This window comes from Equus quagga, chromosome 16 (genome assembly GCF_021613505.1).
Source record: "Equus quagga isolate Etosha38 chromosome 16, UCLA_HA_Equagga_1.0, whole genome shotgun sequence".
Classification (NCBI taxonomy): Eukaryota; Metazoa; Chordata; class Mammalia; order Perissodactyla; family Equidae; genus Equus; species Equus quagga.
In genome coordinates, this window is record NC_060282.1 from 57,958,727 (window position 1) to 57,978,260 (window position 19,534).

At 38.3% G+C, this 19,534-nt stretch overlaps 2 protein-coding genes across 5 annotated transcripts in view; one reads left to right on the top strand and one right to left on the bottom strand.

Annotated features, from left to right (window-relative positions):
- The window catches only part of LOC124228249 (cytochrome P450 7A1), a 54,290-nt gene extending 44,598 nt beyond the window's left edge, over nucleotides 1-9,692 (bottom strand). Inside the window, exons 1-3 of one of the 3 annotated variants that reach the window (XM_046642631.1) lie at nucleotides 9,566-9,692; nucleotides 6,140-6,314; nucleotides 3,960-4,090 (exon numbers count right to left, since the gene is read on the bottom strand). The gene's annotated coding sequence lies outside the window, so the exon portion shown is untranslated. Of the gene's footprint in view, nucleotides 1-3,959; nucleotides 4,091-6,139; nucleotides 9,464-9,565 lie in introns of those variants that run through there. The other 2 variants (XM_046642632.1, XM_046642630.1) reach the window with 2 other exon arrangements.
- Nucleotides 9,624-19,534, top strand: part of SDCBP (syndecan binding protein) — a 40,896-nt gene continuing 30,985 nt past the window's right edge. The window contains exon 1 of one of the 2 annotated variants that reach the window (XM_046642634.1): nucleotides 9,624-9,738. Coding sequence is in view for 1 of the 2 variants with exons in the window: in XM_046642633.1 (XP_046498589.1) it covers nucleotides 16,316-16,348 (33 nt within the window). In the remaining variant the exon portion in view is untranslated. Of the gene's footprint in view, nucleotides 9,739-16,300; nucleotides 16,349-19,534 lie in introns of those variants that run through there. The other variant, XM_046642633.1, reaches the window with a different exon arrangement.

The window sequence follows — 19,534 nt, forward strand, 5'->3', positions numbered from 1 at the left end:
TTGACACAGTTTCTAGCATATTAAAATGCTCAATACATATTAGATATTTAGAAATAATACTTCTGTGAAGAATGCTGGTTGCCTCACAGTTTCCATTCTCTCTTCTTCTTTAACAGCAGAACCCTGGGAAATGTGCTTGGCTCCAAGAAGATATTTCTTAGACCCTTATGCAACCAGATATGGCCAATAAGATATAATTTAAGTGTTCTCTGAACCTTCTAAGAGGGCTTCATAAAAGAAGGGAGGGACTTGTGCCTTTTGGTGCATCTACTCTTCCTCCTTTCTTCTGTCCGAAAGGTGGATGTGATGGCGGGAGCAGACAGGAATTTTGGATCATGAAGTAATCTTCTGGATTTCTTTTATGTGAAAAAAATTAATGTCATCTTGTTTCAGCCACTTTATTTTGGGTTTCTGTACGCAGCTAAACATAATCCTAACAAAATCAGGAATAGAGAAAAAAGGAAAAGAAACATGGAGAACGGTGTGAGGAAATGGGGAAAAAGGCAAACCAAAACAGTGTTAGGATTCCAGGGGTGGTGTATTCCCCAAAGCCTTTCAGAGAACAAAATGTACAGTCTGTTCTGCCACCACATGTATTTTGGCAATGTGAATTAGCTCATACAGAGTTGGTAAATGGGGGATGATATCAGAGTAATAATGCCAAAGTTGCTTTGGTTCATACGCAATTTTTCCCAGCATGTGATCTCCAAGAAATTAGGAGCAAACTTTCTCCACAATTACAGAGCAAGCCTCAGCAATATATGAAGACATTAAGAAAGAAATCCTACAGAGGTACCTTCCTCTAGTGAAAGCAAGGGCTGGGTCAGTGATTTCAAGAACTGCTATGCATTTCCCAATGTTAAGCCATTGGGTGAAGCTATGAAGACAGATAAAGAAGTTGCAAAAATATTTCCCTCTGTGTTTAAAAAATAAAAAAATGATGAAGGCTCCTGGATCAGATTTTTAATTTTGATAAGTCTGGTCTCTAGGAAGCAAATGTTCCTGTATCTCAAAGAAGAAAGTGCAAGCCGTCAATGTCAAAGGCTGCACAGGGCAGGCTGCTAGTGGAAATGGAGCCATTTAAAAAAAAATACCTGGTTATTTTTTTTGGTGGTGCTCTTGTTATACAGTCGGGCAGAGTGGTCTGCCCCTAACCCTATTTATCCCATATGGCCCGTTACTTTTAGTGTGTGCTTTTGTAGAATGCAAAGATTTAAATGAATGCATATATGATTTTATAAAGAACTGTCTATACCTAGAAAACAATAAGAATAGCTTCAGAGCAAACCATAACTGATAAAATATTCCTCTTTTCACATCTTAACACCAATTCTTCAGTCAAGGTTGGCTTTCCAATCTGCTACCTTCCGTAATTTTACTTTCTTTTTATCATCTAGAAAAAAATCTTGAAAAATGTGAAGCCTTAAACATTTTACCTCTCATGCTTCTTTTCTCAGGAAGCTACTAAAGGATGTGTTCTTCCAAAATAAGAGACTGAATGAGGGGATTCAGGAGTCAGGGACTCAGCATAGGAGAGAATAGTGGGGTAAGGTCTAGAATGAGGGCAATGAAAGTTCCCAGAAAACAGCTCTGCCACTGACAGAAGAGCAAATTGCCCAGAAGGGATTCTGGAGGGAGGTTCCAGGGTAAATTGAACTGAAGGGATATGCTTTAGTATGTGGAAAATTAACGTCTAAAGGTATTTTACAGATCTAGTGGGGAAACCAGGAAGAATAAGGTATATGACCATAGAGAACCCATTCTAACTTGATTTGAGAAACAAGAGATATGACAGTACTTGTGGCTCCCACTATGTAGAGTAGATCACGCATCCTACATTGGCTCTTAGGATTTAAGAATAAAAACATGGATGTCATCCTGTTACTTCTTAAGAGTTCCAGTAACAACTCTGCGCTTTTAATAGGAGATTTACTTGTACTAAGCACACGGAACACTTGCTGCTTTTCTGCCAGGGGCATAGCTCAGAGGGCTGCTCAACCTCCCAAGATTCTGGTCAGGAAGCCGCATTGCTGCACCTCTCCCACAGGTGTAAAATTCTGATCATCCATGTTGCTCTTTCTGAGCATCTTTATGCAGACCTTTGGCTTCAAGTAATAACAGTACACCTATTTCTGCCAGTCTTCTATGTTCAGCCCAGATCTTGCACCTGAAAGATTCCCCTGCTCATTTCATACACCTCTTTAACAGACGTTTGGTTTGTTGTGATGAAGGCCTCCCTTGCAGAGGGTGGGCTTTCACAGAGTCAATCACCGGAGGAGGGACTAATCCCTAGAGAGGAAACTAGACCTCCTAAAATACGTGCAGGGAGAGATAAGGAAATCCCGTCTCTTTCTGGCTTTGTTTTGCTGCCTTTAACTGCACAGACAATCTGCTTCTTTCCTAGCCGCTTTGAATCATTTCATTACGTAATCTTTTTGAAGTTATTTTCAGCGACAACAAGGAATCCAAACTTAAGTTAAAAATGTAACCATTGGAGGGGCTGGCCCAGTGGTGCAGCAGTGGTTAAGTTCACATGTTCTGCTTTGGCGGCCCGAGGTTCACTGGTTCCGATCCCAGGTGCAGACCTATACACTGCTTGGCAATCCATGCTGTGGCAGATGTCCCACATAAAATAGAGGAAGATGGGCATGGATGTTAGCTCAGGGCCAGTCTTCCTGAGCAAAAAGAGGAGGATTGGCGACATGAGGGCTATGAATGCACATAACGCAAGAGATGACAGTCTGTTCAAACAGTACTTGTTGAGCATGGCTAAAGGGGACATATGAGCAGGTCAAGAAAACTGTCTCAACTTTCTCTTTAGCCTGGTAGCTGAAATATTCTACTGACCTTGATTATTAGGGAAATCTTAAGTTCTGAGTTGTGAAAATGTGAAAAACAATGTGGATCCTAGAAACAGGAAAATATGGCAGTTCTACAATTCCAGAAAACTTTTCTGTTCTTTGGGCATTGTGCCAGGCATCAAGGACTGTTTAAAGCATAGCCCCAGCCCTCAGGAATTTTCTATAAGATGAAGTAACGATTAATACAGAAGAAACAACAGGGAAGAAAAGTGAAGAAAAGACCACTTCTGATTACATGTAAAATTATATGGTAAGGACCATAACAAGAGCTGAAGGAAGAGGGTAAGATACAAAGGTCATATTAATACAATTGTCTAATTATCCACACACAAGAAACTAAAAGAATGAAGGAAACTATCATAGTTTTCCGTATGAATACAGTTCAGAAATTACGCATTTTCCTGGCTGTGTAAATACAACGAATACGGTTGATTCTGAACATCTGGAACATTTTTGGCCACGTGTAACTAGGAACAGAGCATTTGGCATCCTTTTTAAGGGTGTGTGTATCCACAACTTAGGGAGGAATCCCAAATAGAATTCCACAGTCAAAAGCAAATACAATTTTTAACATTCAGAAAGAGTTCTGCCCTTTGTGGTGGAGAAACACGAGCCAACAAATGATGAAACCCAGGGCAACCCAAAAATCAATGTGGCACATCTCCTGTGGAATGTGGATGTATTCAGAGACATCAGTGATTTTTACCTTCTTAACAGAACCCAGATGCTCTTAAATATTTCAGATGTTATTAAAAATTAAACTGAATATAAGTGGCCACAAAATATTGTACTTAGTGTTCCTATAACAATTGTTTTGAACACGATGTAGAGAGAGCTGTTTCCTTTTACCAACACGGCTATTTCAAATCTACTATAGTAAATTCTTATACATTACTGATCACCTCTTTATATTTTCTGTAATAGGAAACCCGTACCAAGTAGGCTAACATATACTTAAATTTCTCTCCTTGTAAGTATTTTTCATCATGGCCAGTGCAAAAAGGTAAACAAATAGAACCTTGAAACCGAACAAATGACCCAATTGACAATTGAAACTCCCTCTTTCTTTTTCTTTTTCTAAGCCAAAAGTCACTTTACCTTTGCTTAAAAATTTTTTGGTAGCTCCACAAAGTAGAAATATTCGTTCCAGGAACGTCAGCCGAGGAGTGTCTTAAGTGGCAGCTTCACTGTTCAACAAAACTTTGTTCATAATCTTGCTGCTATAAAACCTAAGGAGAGAAATGTGCCCCAAAATGAAGGCTAACATTATAAGGAGTCTAGGGCAGTCTGGTTTGTCATGTGGCTGAGATTTTAAAAGGAAGAGGAAGTTACATAATTCGATAGAGCAAGTGACCTGCTAGAGATGGACTGTTTTTGTCTTTATGCTGAGGTTAAATCTCTAGAATAACAACAATGCTATTTATGATAGTCCTAGCTATTATTACTCTTTCAGCAACCTTAAAAAGACAAAATCATCAGTGCTGAAAATTGAATAAAAATGTATTGTAATAATTCTCATCTTTCCTCTTATCCGTAAGCAACATTATAAACCAGGAAGAGATCTAAGAGACATCCTTTTAAATAAGAGCGCTGTCCTTTAGGCATGGCATAGAATACTAAAGAGATTTTAAGATGCAGTAATATCTTTGGTTAGTCATACCCTAGCATGGTAATTGTTGGAGTATATTCATACCCGTGGATCTATTTTCGTATCAGACCACTGAAAGTCCTAAAGAAAGTAACGTGTTCTGGAAAATAACTACATTAGTGTCTGCAGCTAACCTATGATCATGGTTTGGGGTAAATTAATGATATGTTGATCTTATTACGTCTACATAAATACTATTCGAAGATGAGTCACGTAGAGTGATATGATTACATTTCTTTTCTTGTTCAATTTGCCTCATTTTTTTTCACTGCTTGGAATTTTAATTTCGTATCATTAACTCACCTCCCCACTCTCAGAAGCAAGAATCCCTTACTACGTTCAAATATATTACTTTTCTTGGGGACATTCCTCCTAGAGCCCTCTATCATCCAGTTTCAACTGGGTCTCCTGCATGGTTGTCTTCCCAGGAGCCCCTTCAACATCATCCTTCAACTTTTTGCTGCTCTCTTATGCTGAAGCCTCTGTGCTGTGAGAACCTTCTCACCCTCTTTTCCTTTTTCTTGTTGTATTCTTATTTTTGTGCAGCAAATACACATTTACTTTGTCATTTACTTCCTGACATAGGGAGCATGAGAGAGAAACTTTTCGATTCCTTGTATATATAAAAATGTCTTCATTTCTATTACACTTGAATGATATTGTTTGGCTTAGTATAGAGTTCTAGGTTAGAAATCACTTTCCCTTATAATTTTGAAGGCATTGCTTCATTGTCCCCTAGCTTCAAGCGTTTCCAATCCATTCAGATTCTCAATCAAGGGTATATGACCTGCTTCTACCTGAGAACTTTTAGGATCTTCTCTAACGTTCTAAAATTTCACAATGCTGGCCTATGGTATAAGTCTTTCTTAAAATGAATTGTTCTGGATACTCAGTGGGTCCTATTAACCTGGAGATGTCTGTGCCTCAGTTCTAGTACTGTTCTTGCATTAGTTGTTTGAAAATTTCCTCCTCTTTATTTTCTCTTTCTGGAACTTCTACTATTTGGAGGTTGGACTTCCTGGATCAAGCCTTGATCTTATTATTTCTCTTCTGTTTACTGTCTTTTTGAAATTTTAATTCTCCTTTCTGGAAGATATCATTGACTTTATCTTTTAAACTTTCTAAAAAGTTTTTATGCTTTTGTCATTATACTTTTTAATTTCAAAGATGTCATTTTTAAAGCATAACATTTTGAATATCCCTTAAAAATATTATCCTGTTCTTCTCTTATGAATGCAATAACTTATCTCTTTGAAAAAGATTAATGCTAGATTTTTAATATTTTTTGTCATTGTTTCTTCCTATTTCCCTTTTATCCTGTTTGTTTCTTCATAATAGAGGCTTCTTCAAATTTTGGGGAATCTTTGGGTACCAGCTCATTTTTAAGAGGGGACTAACAACAAAGATGGGCATGTTAACTGGGAGACATTTTTATAGTGCGATTAGGTCAACTGTCAGTATGTTAGGTCTTTTCCCTTGAGTTTCTCCAGAGAGGTACCTTTCAATCTACTGCCTGCATGGAGGCAGGGAATGGCAACAAGCCTGAACATGAGCATCCTTGAAACCAATGGACAGATGGAAAAAAAAGGGACCAGGTGTTTCACTATTCGGTATATGGATTTTCACTTACCCTCCCTTCGTTCACTAGAGAGTAAATCTTCAGTTTCCTGCAGACACAGGTGATGGACACATCAGGGTGATTCTGCAGATTAAGATGTTGACAGGGCTGGCTCCTTTTGAAGTCTCCAGGGGAGAATTTGTTCCTTATCTTTTCCAACTTCCAGAGGCTGCTGGCATCCTTTGGCCTATGGCCACATCATTTCAAATTCTGCTTTCTTCCTCACGTCTTCTACTACCAACTTTCATTCTCTAGCTTCTCTCTCTCTCAATCTCCCCATCTCAAAATACTTAACCTAGTCATATCTGCGAAGTCCTTTTTACTATATAAGGTAACAGGTTTACAAGTTTTGGGGATCAGGACATGAGCATCTTTGGAGGAACATTACTGAGCCTACCACAACTGATAACTCACATGCCATTTCAAACTTAATAAATCCCAAAACATTCTTCTAATCTTCCCACTTCCTATTTCTTTCATCTTAGTGTACCCTACCTTAGCAAATGTGCCAACATCCAGCTCCTCACTCATGCCAGAACCTAGTAATTACCTTAGGTACCTCCCTGTTTTTAGTTCACTTCACCAACTACTAAGCCTCCTTGAATCTTTATTCTAATATCGTTTTGATTTCTCTGATTTTCTCTGTCTCCACCGTAACTGACACATCAGGATGACTGTAGTAGTCTCCTAGTGTGTCTCTGCACATCCCACACTTATCCACACATACAATCCATCCTCCAAGCAGTAACCATAGTAATTCTTTTACGATGCCAATCTAATCATGTTACTCCTCAGTAGCATCTGTACAGCCCTGCCTACTTCTCCAGCTTTATTTTAAATCATTCCTTCTCTTACTATTGTGTTCTTCCCAAGGTGGCCTTTTAGCTCCTGAAATGCATCAAGCTTCAATTCAACTGCAATGCTCTTGAGTTTGCTATTCTCTTTGCCTGAAACACTTTTCCTCCATTTTTGTCACTTGGCTAATTCTTACTCTTCAGCTTAAAAGCCCCATCTTCAAGGATGCCTTCCTTGAACTCCTAGACTAATTTTGGTTCCCTTGTAATATCTTTCCATAGTCCCCTGAGCTATTTCTTCAAATATCCATCACAACTCTATTTGTGTAATTACTATATTTTTAATTAATAGATTTTATTTTTTTGGAACGGTTTTAGGTTTACAGAAAAATTGAGCAAACAGTTCAGCGAGTTCTCATGTACTTCCTTCTCCTCAAACACAGATCAAGATGTTTACCCTATTATTAACATCTTGTATTAGTAGTGTACATTTGTTACAGTTGATGAACCAACATTGATACATTATTATTAACTAAAGTCCATAATCTACATCAGGGGTCACTCCTGGTGTGGTACAGTGTGTTCCATTCCATCAACAATTCTTTGACACCAGCTAGGTATCCTACAATTTAATTTAACTCCAGCACTAACTACCTAGAGGCAGTATCAGATTCCACAAGTTAAAAGATGAGATCTCTAACAAGACTGCCCCCACTTCAGACTGGAGCTGCAAATGGGGTTCTCATGATATCTGCCCTTCTGTCCAGCTTGGCTACAAATTCAGTGATTTCCATAATCTGCCTTCAATTTTGATAATTAGCTAGAATGACTCACAGAACTCACTGAAAACACTATACTTACAATTAAAGATCACAGTTTTATTATAAAAGATTAAAATGAACAGCCAGATGACAAGTTACATAGGGCAAGATCTGAAAGAGTCTCAAGTGAAGGAGCCTCTGTCCCCATGGAGCTGGGGGTGCATCACTCTCCTGGGACATTGATATACTCACCAACCAGAAAGTTCCATCAAGCCCTGGTGGTCAGAGTTTTTACTTGGGGTTTCATTACACACGCACAATTGATTAAAATATTGGTCCCCTGTGTGAATTCAGTCTCCAGGGCCCTCTCCTCCCTGCAGGTCGGGGACTGGATCTGAAAGTACCGACCATCTAAAGATGCTTGATCTTTCTGGTGACCAGCCTCCATCATGAAGAAGCTATTTAGAGCCCCTTCTTACGCCAGCTCCAGCCAGGAGCCACCTCCTTAGCATAACGAGGACACACCTATCACTCATGAAATTCCAAGGGTTTCTGAAGCTCTGATTCAGGAATGGGGACAAAGACTAAATATATAAACAAAATTATACCACAAACTGTCCTGTGGCTTTTGACAAACGCATAACGTCAGATATCTACCATTATAGTATCATACAGAATAGCTTCACCATCCAAAAAAAATCCCCTGCGCTTCCCTTCCTTATTCTTCCCCATATTCCCCAAACTCCTGGCAACCACTGATCTTTCTACTGCATCTATAATTTGACTTTTTTCAGAAGGTAATAGTTGGAATCATACAGCGTGTAGCCTTTTCAGGCTGGCTTCTTTCACATAGCAATATGCATTTAAGGCTCCTCTATGTCCTTGCACGGCTTGATAGCTCATTTATTTAGTTTATTTATTTACCTATTTATTAGTTTTGGGCTTTTGGGGTTAATTCTTTAGGATTTTCTACACAATCACACCATCCACAAACAAAAGCAGATTTATTTCTTCCTTCCCAATCGTGCAATTATTTTTAACTGTCTATTTTATCAGCTAGACCACAAACTCTCTGAGAGCCAAGTTTTCATTTTATTTACTTGTCCTCTCTTTTATGTTCAGATTTTTATTAGTTTTACCATAAACTATTGTGGCACCAAATTTAGCTAGAAATAAAATGCTCCTAAGTTAATGTTATTTGGTCAAGTACTGTCTGTTACTCCATGGTAACTACAGTAAGCTTAGGTAACAGGTAAACTGTGCCTCAGTGTCTTTGTATGCTAATGAGAACATTTTATCCAGCTAATAGATTTATGTAAGAACCAAATAAGACTATATACATCAGCTTCTTGGGACAGTGCCTGTAACAGAGCCCTCAAAAAGTATAGATTTTTAGTTTTTGAATTAGGATACAGCTACCACTTTTGTGCAGTACCACACATAAGCTTCAACAGCCAAAGGAACTTGAGCACAGATGGACAAAGAGTAACAAAAGCCAAAGAAAAAAGTTGTCACACAAAGAGGGCAAGAGTCGAGAAGCGTTAGTGGAGGAATGTTTCTGAGTCTGTCGGTGGAGCAGTAAAGCGAGAAGGTAGTGAAGAGGAGGACCGGAGTGGTGAAGTCCAAGGTTGGCGAGGAAACCTCCAAAGGACAGGTTCTCAGGACTCTGTATCGGAGGTGATGGGAACCAAGTGACCAAGAGCGCAAACCGACAGAGCAGTGAGCGGGCGGCACGGGACCCCCGGGCACGGACGGTGGGCAGGGGGAGAAGGTACTGAGCACCACGCGGCGCCAGCGTGGGCGGCTCTACGTCGCCCCATCCCGGGGACAGCAGGAGGGGGCCCACAAGCGCCCTCTCACCCAGCTCCCTTCGGCCCCGTTACCTTGGGGACCGGGTCACCTGACCGGGCGCCGTGCGCCTGCGCGGGCCGAAGGCGGGGGCGGTGCCGTGACGCGCTCGCGGGCGGGCCTTGGGCGCGCGCCGCTCTCCTCCCCTCGGGTCTCGGAAGTCCGTGCCAGCGACCGAGGCGACCGTGAGCGGATCCCAGCGGCCTAGGTGAGCAGCTGTGCGGGAAAGAGGGACGCACAGTCGCGGGGCAGGGCGCGGGGACGAGGGGCGGAGGCGTGGGGGCCCCGGGCCACTGAGCCGAGAGCGTCTCGCTGGCAGCGCTTTCGGGAGGCAACGGCGACGACGCCCTCGCCTCGGTGGGCTCCGGCCCCGCCTGCCCGGGCGAAAGTTGGCGCGAGCGGCGCGCGCTGCTGCCCGCGACCCGCCGCCTGCCAGGGCCCCCGGCGCGGGGACGGAGCTTCGAGAGCCGGTCCGGGCGCGCGGCCACCCCCGCCGCCGCTCTGCGGCTTGTTCCCGTTCCGGTCCCTGCCGCCGCTTTGTGTTGCCCTGGGACAAGCTCCGCAGAGACCGGTGGCCAAGGACCGCAGGCTGCGGTGCTGCCCCGGCGCCGCCTCCCGGGGCTCCACCTACTCACCTTCCTGCGCGGCTCGGGCGGAATGTCGCGGAGCCGGGAGGAAGGAGGTGTTTGCTGAGTGGGCGAAGCTCTGACTTTCTGGAAGGGGATGGATGAGAGGTGGTTCGCTGTGCGCTTACTTCTGGAGAAATTGGAGGAAAGGGGGAAAGGTTTCCAGCAAGGGGTGTGTGCAGAGGAAATATCCCTTGAGATCTAGTGACTCAGAGCTTTCATTTCAGGATTTGCTAGCAATGATGGGAAAGTGAAAGCATGTGGATGTGAAAAGTTTTTCTTTTCACCAAAGTGGAATTAGAAAATCATGGAGTCTTCTAATGTGCCAACTTTTGAAAGGAATTTCTAGGTTTATCTAGTCTGTATCTATTATCTGCATACACGTTTACTGCTCGCTCTTCGAGTATGTAAATACTTTTCTTAGAAAGCACATTTAGTTTACCAAACTCTTAATGTCTACTTACTTCAAAGAAAAAATTGATTAAAAAGGAAATTACATTGAAAAACGGCTGAAGGCTGTTAGTTTTATCGCAAATACATGTAAGTGATTAGTTCGAACTCAAATTTGTCTAGTGTTTAGATTTTCTACTTGAGCTTGAGGACAAACAGTAAAAAATGTGTTTTTTTCCCCCATTTTCTCTGTTACCAACTTAGTTCTAAAACTTTTGTACTTTAAATGGTACAGAAATATTATAGATCCGCAGAATAAAAATAAGGAAGTGGAATGTCTCTTAAAAGGTTCAGGAAATAGTCACTCCATTGTAATCCAAATTTAACTTTGACGACGTTAAACGTTTTAGTTATGTTTGTACATTTTAAGAGAGGATTTAAAAATCATGACCAAAAGAGGAAGAATTTATTAATAGTTGGCAGTTGAATGTACTAGTTGATAAAACAGTTCATTAAATTGAGAATGAGTCAACTCTTTTTTTCCTGTTTTGCCAGATTTCGGTCCTCCTTTTAGGTAGTGTATGCCAAGAGTTTCTTACGAGAGTCCTCCCAATACTTCCTGTATCTAGTAATAGTTACATTAGCATTTATTAGTTTCTTTCCAAGTGCTGTGAACATTTTTTGTGCGTTTGTTAGTTTTCGAGGAGGTAAGCAGTACTATGGCTCAAAGTTTAAGCAATAAGAAAAGTATACAGTATAAAGTCGTTTTCCCTCTTGCTCCTCCAGTTAACCATATTCCCTTCCTATGGGAACCAACCAGTTTACGTTTCTTGGTGTCCATCCAGGGATATTTCATACCTATACAAACGTATAAATATATTTCCCCCTTCCTGTTTAAAATTTTATTGTGGTAAAATACACATAACATAAAATTTACCATCTTAACCATTTTTAAGTGTACAGTTTAGAGGTATTAAATACATGGACATTGTTGTGTAACCGTCACCACCATGCATCCCCATAACTCTTTTCATCTTATGAAATTGAAACTCCATATCCGTTAGACAATAACTCCCCATTCTCTGCTCCCCCCAGCCCCTGGCAACTACCATTATTGTTTGTGTCTTTATGATTTTGATGACTCTAAGTACCTTGTAAGTGGCATCATACAGTGTTTGTGTTTTGTAATTTGCTTATTTCACTTAGCATAATGTCCTCAAGGTTCATCCATGTTGTAGTGTATTGCAGAATTTCCTTCCATTTTAAGGCTGAGCAATATTCCATTGTCAGTATATGCCACGTTTTGCTTATGCATCATTTATCTGTCGGTGGACGCTTGAGTTGCTCCCATGTTTGAGCTATTGTGAATAATGCTACTGTGAACATGGGTGTACAAGTATCTCTTCACACCCTGATTTCAGTTTTTTTGAGTATATACCCAGAAGTGGAATTGCTGGACATGATAATTCTATTTTTAACTTTTTGAAGAACCACCATACTGTTTTCTATAGTGGCTGCACCATTTTACATTCCCACCAACAGTGCACAAGGGTTCCAGTTTCTCAACATCTTCACCAACACTTGCTTTATTTTTTTTCTTTGATAGTAGTGTTCTAATGGGTGTGGGGTGGTATCTTGCAGTTTTGATTTGCATTTCCATCATGGTTAATAACTTTAAGCATCTTTTCATGTGCTTATTAGCCATTCCTGTATCTTCTTTGGTGAAATGTCTATTTAAGTCCTTTGCTAATTTTGTTTTTTTGTTGTTGTTCTTGAGTTTTAAGAAGTGTCTAAATATTCTGGGTATTAATTCCTTATCAGATATGTGATTTGCAAATATTTTCTCCCATTCTGTGGGTTGCCTTTTCACTCTGTTGGTAGTGTATTTGATACACAAAATTTTAAAATTTTCATGAAGTCCAACATGTCTGTTTTTCTTTTGTTACCTGTGCCTTTGCTATATCCAGGAAATCATTGCCAAATCCAACATTGTGAATCCTTATGTTTTCTTCTAAGAGTTTTATTGTTTTAGGTCTTACGTTTAGGTCCTTGATTCATTTTGAGTTAATTTTTATGTATGGTGTTAGGTGAGGGTCCACCTTCGTTCTTTTGCTTGTGGATGTCTGATTTTCCTAGCACCATTTTTTGAAAAGACTGTTTTTCCTCGTTGATTAGTCTTGGCAACCTTGCCGGAAATCATTTGACCATATATGTGAGGATTTATTTCTATGCTTTCTGTTATATTCCATTGGTTTATACACTCTTATGCCAGTATCATACTATTTTGATTACTGTAGCTTTATAATAAGTTTCGAAATCAGGAAATGTGAGTGCTCCAGTTTTGTTCTTTTTCAAGTTGTTTTGGGTATTCGGGGTCCCTTGGGATTTCACATGAATTTTAGGATGGGTTTTTCTATTTCTGAAAAAATATCATTGGGATTTGATGGGGATTGCATTGAATCCGTAGATCACTTTGGACATTTAAACAGTATTAAGTCTAAAAACCCTTGAACGTGGGATGTGCTTCTATTTATTTACGTCTTTAATTTCTTTCAGTGATGTTTGGTAGTTTTCATTGTACAAATCTTTTGTCTCCTTGATAATGTTAATTCCTAAGTATTTTATTCTTTTTGATGCTGTTGGAAGTGGGAATTTTTTTATAATTTCTTTTTGAGATTGTTCATTGTTCCTGTATAGAATGTAACCGATTTTTTTGTATTGACTGTATCCTGCTACATTCCTGAATTTGTTTATTGGTTCTAATAACTTTTTTGTGGAGATTTTAGGGTTTTCTTAACCGTAAACATAGAAGATCGTATCATCTGCAAACAGAGGTAATTTTACTTCTTTTTCGGTTTAGATGCCTTTTATTTCTCTTTCTTCCCGAATTACTCTGGCTAGAACTTCCACTACTCTGCTCAATAGAAGTCATGAAAGCAGGCATGCTTGCTTTTTTCCTGACTTAAGTGGAAAAGCATTCAGTCTTTTGTCATTGAGTATGATGTTTGCTGTGGATTTTTCATGTATGGCTTTTATGTGGAAGTAATTTCTCTCTGTTATTATTTTGTTGGGTGTTTTTATCATAAACGGGTGTTGAGTTTTGTCAAATGCTTTTTTGGCGTCAGTTGAGATGATCATGTGTTTTTTTTTCCCGTCATTTTGTTGATGTCACACATAACATTGGTCAGTTTCTGTATGTTGAACCATCCTTGTATTCCAGGAATAAATCTCACGTGTTAAAAGGTATGTAATCTTTTTAATATGCTGTTGAATTCTGATGCTATTATTTTTTGGAGGATTTTGCATCAGCGTTCATAAGGGATCTTGGTCTATAGTCTTCTTTCTTATAGGATCTTTGTCTGACTTTGGTATCAGAGTAAAGCTGTCCTCATAGAATGAGTTAAGAAGTGTTCCCTCTTCAGTTTTTTGCAGAGTTTCGAGAAGAGTTGGTATTAATTCTTTTTTCAAATGTTTAGTAGAATTCACCAATGAAGCCTTCAAGTCTGGGGCTTTTCTTTGTTGGGAGATTTTTGGTTACTTATTCTATCTCCTTACTAGTTATAAATCTGTTCAGATTTTTTATTTTTTCATGATTTGAGTCTTGGTAGGTTTTGTGTTTCTAGGAATTGTCCATTTTATCTAGATATCCAAGTTTTTGATGTACAGTTGTTCATAGTACTCTTTTAGAAACGTTTTTGTGTAAAAATCAGTGGTAATGTTCCCATTTTCATTTCTGATTTTAGTATTTTGAGTTTTCTCTTTTTATTTCTTAGTCCATCTAGCTAAAGGTGTGTCAATTTTGTTGATCTTTTCGAAACCAACTTTTAGTTTCTTTGATTTTATCTATTTTTTCTGTTCTGTGTTTCATTTGTCTGTTCTGATCTTTGTTAGTTCCTTACTTCTGCTAGTTTGGGTTTAGTTTGTACTTCTTTTTCTACTTCCTTAAGTTCCCTGCTTCCTTTCACCACAAATGTTAGCATACTTTATATACTGCTCTAACTCCTACTTTGTTTTTTCAGTTAATGATAATTTGAATATTTCAATGTTAGTGTATATCAAACTTCTTCCTTTGTTTCAAGTCTTTTGCTATTACAGTCAATGCTTTAGTGTGTAAATGCTTAGATATGTCACTTTGTAATGTGCAAGTAAATTTGTAGGCTAAAGACCTGAAGTGGTATTGCTGGGCTGGAGGATATCTGCATTTATAATTTTGGTAGATATTGCGAACTCACTATCTATGGAAATTGTACAAGTTTACACTTCCACTAGTGATGTACGAGTGTTTCTCAGAGCCTAACAGAGAGTGTTGTCAAAATTTGGATTTTTGCCAGTCCAATAGGGGAGAAATGGAATGTTATGGGTAAAAAGAAAGTAATCTACCTAGAGCAGACTTTATATGACCATGTTTCTCAATTGCTTATCATCAGAATCTCCCTGGATATTTATTAAAGAGAAGAGTTCCTAAGTCCTTCAGTGAAATCTGTGTCAGCCTGGGAAACTATTTTTAGCTAGTGCTCAGGTAATTCTGATCTGATGATTAGCTAAGTTTGAGAATCGTTGCTTGGAAGACTGTTGAGGACTTGTATTCCTTGACACCTATATGAACCATCTGGAATGCTTATTAATCCTCAGTATATTAGAAAACATGGCCATCACCATTTACCACATGGGTCCAAGGGACATTTTTTGTTTGGTTTTTATTTTTTGTATTTTAGGTTATTTTATGAATAATTTGCAGAAGTGAAAATAAAGGGATAGTGAAACACGCTTTTACTAGAAACACAATTTTAATAACTTGAACATAAGAAACCTACATTTTTATTCTAAATTTTCCTGGTTTTGTAGGTATGGATAGGTGAAATGGGTAACATATTTGAGTATAACTAATTGCTCATCAACTGTCTTGCATGAAGTTGGAAGATATCCATCTTCTAAATATAGTTCCAGATTTCCAATATGTTCTAGCTTATTGTTTCTTTTGTTTTTTTTCCATGCACTTGTTTGTCAAAACACGATACTGATTCTGGATTTCAAATACATCTCTAGTAGGTTCTGTTGTTACAGTCTGGTAATTTTTGTACTTGCATTGGCTTATGACTTTATTGAGAGGATGACCGTCGTCTTTGTTGTATATGTGCAGAGAATTTTCATTTATACTTTTATAAACACCAGTTAGAATAAACAGTGTAATGAGTTTTTAAAAACTTGTCTACATTACTGTTTCCTTCCAATTACTTTTATTTAAGCACCTGCCTTCATTTGGCCACTTAGAAACCATGTCAAGCACATCTTGGTGTACAAAAGAAGATGGTAATATCTTTTTAAAAAAACAGGATCCAGGAACCTGTTTCAATATATTGCATGATAAAGTCCTTCCTTCTGAATGACTGACTGAATGAAAAAAATCATATTCCTTTTATTAGTTAGTAGTATATTGTTTACTCGCTGATTGTTAAGTTCGATAGCTTTAGGATATCGTGAAAATTTATAGTCTGAGATTTGCTTATATGATCAGCGTCCTTATTATCGTGAGTCTAGAGTACAGCTACTTTTGCATTTATCTTCTCATTTGTCTGATAACTGTCTTCCTCCTTTGGTTTTCTTCTCTCTGCCATCATAGGTAAAAAATGAAAAATTCCAAATTTCCTATTGTGTTTGATGAATACATTTTAGAAAAAAGGCTACAAAGATGATGTCTCCAGACTTTATACATTCGTGAAAGAGGGTGCAGTACTTTGGGCAGTACAAATTGAAGGATGACATAATGTGATGATTTATTTCACTATTGCATCATCATTCCAGGTGATTTTATTTTTGTGTTCCTGTTGCCATTTTAGATTTTTTAGCATAGTTGAGAATAACTGATGAGTAATGATGAAATAATTCCTAGATAAAATAGCAAAAAAGTTTCAAGTTATAGGAAAAGTAAGCTCACTAAGATCCCATAATGGATCTTAGATTTATAAAAGGGTCAGTTGAACCCTTATGGTATTTGTAAGATAGAATGATTTTACTCTAAAGATTTTTCTTCCTTTCTTTTCTTTGGAAGATTTCTAAGAAAGAATACAAGTCATGAAGTAGAACTGCTGAGAAAAGAAACTCAAAAACTAAAATTGAGTCCATTAGACCCTGTTGGTATACAAAGGATTAAACGGCTGATTTCTGGATCCTACTTCAGACTCACTGTTTCAATTTCTGGGGCTAGAACTCAAGAATCTATGTTATTAACAAGATTTCTAGATTATTCTTATGGACTTTAAACTTGAAGAAACACTGTTTTAGAACCTTAAGATGGTTTTTACTTTGCTACCATATGCTTGTACTTTAGGTTACTGCCCTGATGTGTGTTTTAGTTCTTTCTTGTATTCATTAAAAAGGTTCTGTACCATTTTTCACTTTACAACAATTGAAGCTAGTTTGAGTACTCCTATGTTTAAGTAAGGGGATAGTTCGATATGGTGTATTCTTATGGAAATTACTTACGAGACTAGGATGTTCAAGCCCTTTGCTGTTGAAGTGTTACAAGAATATAGCTTGTAGTAGGAGATATTTAAAGGACAAATGTGTCCTAAATCTTTTGCTTTATAGAAAAGATACCTTGTTGATTTACTATGTGTATGTCAAGCTGAGACCCTGGAAATCAATTTACATTGGTGGTAGAGCTGGGACTTGGACTTGGGTTTTTAAAATTTTTGTACTATACTTTCTACTTAATTTTTTTTTCATTTTTAAAATTCAGATGTAGTTGACATGTAACATCATATTAGTTTCAGGTGTACGACAAAATAATTAGATATTTGTATTTAATGTGAAAGGATGGCCATAGTAAATCTAGTTAATAACCATCACTGCACGTAGTTACAGTTTTTTTTCTTGTGATGAGAACTTAAGATTTACTCTCAGCAACTTTCAAATATACAATACAGTATTACTAACTGTAGTCATGCTGTACATTACAGCCCCAGGATTTGTTTATCTTGTAACTGGAAGTTGGTACCTTTTGACCTCCTTCATGCATTTCTCCATCCCCTGCCCTGCCTCTGGCTCTCACCAATGTGTTGTCTGTGTCTGTGAGGTTTTTTTTGTTGTTATTTAGAGCCCGCATGTGAGATAATGTGGTATTTCACTTAACACGAAGCCTTCAAGGTCCATCCATGTTGTCGCAAATGGCAAGATTTCCATCTTTTTTATAGCTGCATGATATTCCAGTGTGTGTGCGTGTGCACTTGTGCGTGTGTGTGTATTACATTTGTTTAGCTGTTCATCCATCAATGGACACTTAGGTTGCTTTGATGTCTTGGCTATTGTAACTAATCCTGCAGTGAACATGAAGGTGCAGGTATCTTTTCAGTTTAGTGTTTTTGTTTCCTTCAGATAAATACCCAGAAATGGAATTGCTGGATCATATGGTAGTTGTATTTTTAATCTTTTGTGGAACCTCCATACTCTTTTCTATAGTGGCTGCACCAATTTACATTCCCACCAATGGTGCACAGGGGTTTCCTTTTCTCCACATTCTCATCAACATTTCTTGTGGTTTGTTTTTTTTTCTTTTTTTGCTGGGAAAGATTTGCCCTGAGCTAACATCTGCTGCCAATCTTTCTCTTTTCTTTTTCCTCCCCAAAGCCCCAGCAGATAGTTGTATATTCCAGTTGTAAGTCCCTCTAGTTCTTGCATGTGAGCTGCTGTGACAGCATGGACACTGACAGACAAGTGGTGTGGTTCTGTGCATGGGAACCAAACCTGGGCTGTCGGAGTGGAACACACTGAACTTTAACCATAGGCTCTCAGGGCTGGCTCATATTTTTTGTCTTTTTGATAATAGTCATTCTAACAGATGTGAGGTGATATCTCATTATGGTTTTGATTTGCATTTCCCTGATGACTAATGATGTTAAGCAGCTTTTCATGTACCTGTTGGCCATTTGTATGTCTTCTTTGGGAAAATGTCTATTCAGATTCTCAACCCATTTTTTAATTGGGTTTTTTGGGGTTTTTTGCTGTTGCATTGTATAAGTTCTGTTTTATTTGGTTATTAACCCTTTATCAGATGTATGGTTGGCAAATATTTTCTCCTGTTCCTTAGGTTGAGTTTTCAATGTATTAATTGTTTGCTGTGCAGAATCTTTTTAGTTTGATATAGTCTTAGTTTTTTATTTTGCTTTTGTTGCCTTTGCTTTTGGTGTTAAATCCAAAAAGTCATCGCCAAGACCAGTGTCTGCGAGCTTACTCCCTATGTTTTCTTCTAGGAGTTTTATGATTTCAGGTTTTACCTTCAAGTCTATCATCCGTTTTGAGTTGATGATTGTGTATGGTGTAACATAGTGGTCCACTTTCATTCTTTTGCATGTGTCTGTCCAGTTTTTCCAGCACCACTTGTTGAATAGACTGTCCTTTCCCTATTGTATATTCTTGACTCCTTTGTCATAAATTAATTGACCATAAATACATGGGTTAATTTCCAAGTATTCTATTCCATTGGTCTGTGTGTCTGTTTTTAATGCCGGTACCATACAGTTTTGATTACTGTAGCTTTGTAATGTAGTTTGAAATCTGGAAGTGTGATGCCTCCAGCTTTGTTCTTCTTTCTCAAGATTACTTTGGCTGTTCAGGGTCTTTTGTGTTTCCCTACAAATTTTAGGATTGTTTGTTCTATTTCTGTGAAAATTGCCTTAAATCTATAGATTGATTTTGGTAGTAAGGACATTTTAGTAATATTAATTCTTCCAGTCCATGAGCACAGAATATCTTTCCATTTATCTGTATCGTGTTCAGTTTGTTTCATCAACGTCTTATGGTTTCAGTGTACATACTTTCACCACCTCGGTTAAATTTCTTTGTAGATATTTTATTCTTTTTGATCCAATTGTAAGTGAGATTGTTTCCTTAATTTCTCTTTCTAATGGTTTATTAGCATATGGAACTGAAACTGATTTTTCAACATTGATATTTTTATCCTGTAGCTGTACTTAATTTATTAGATCTGAC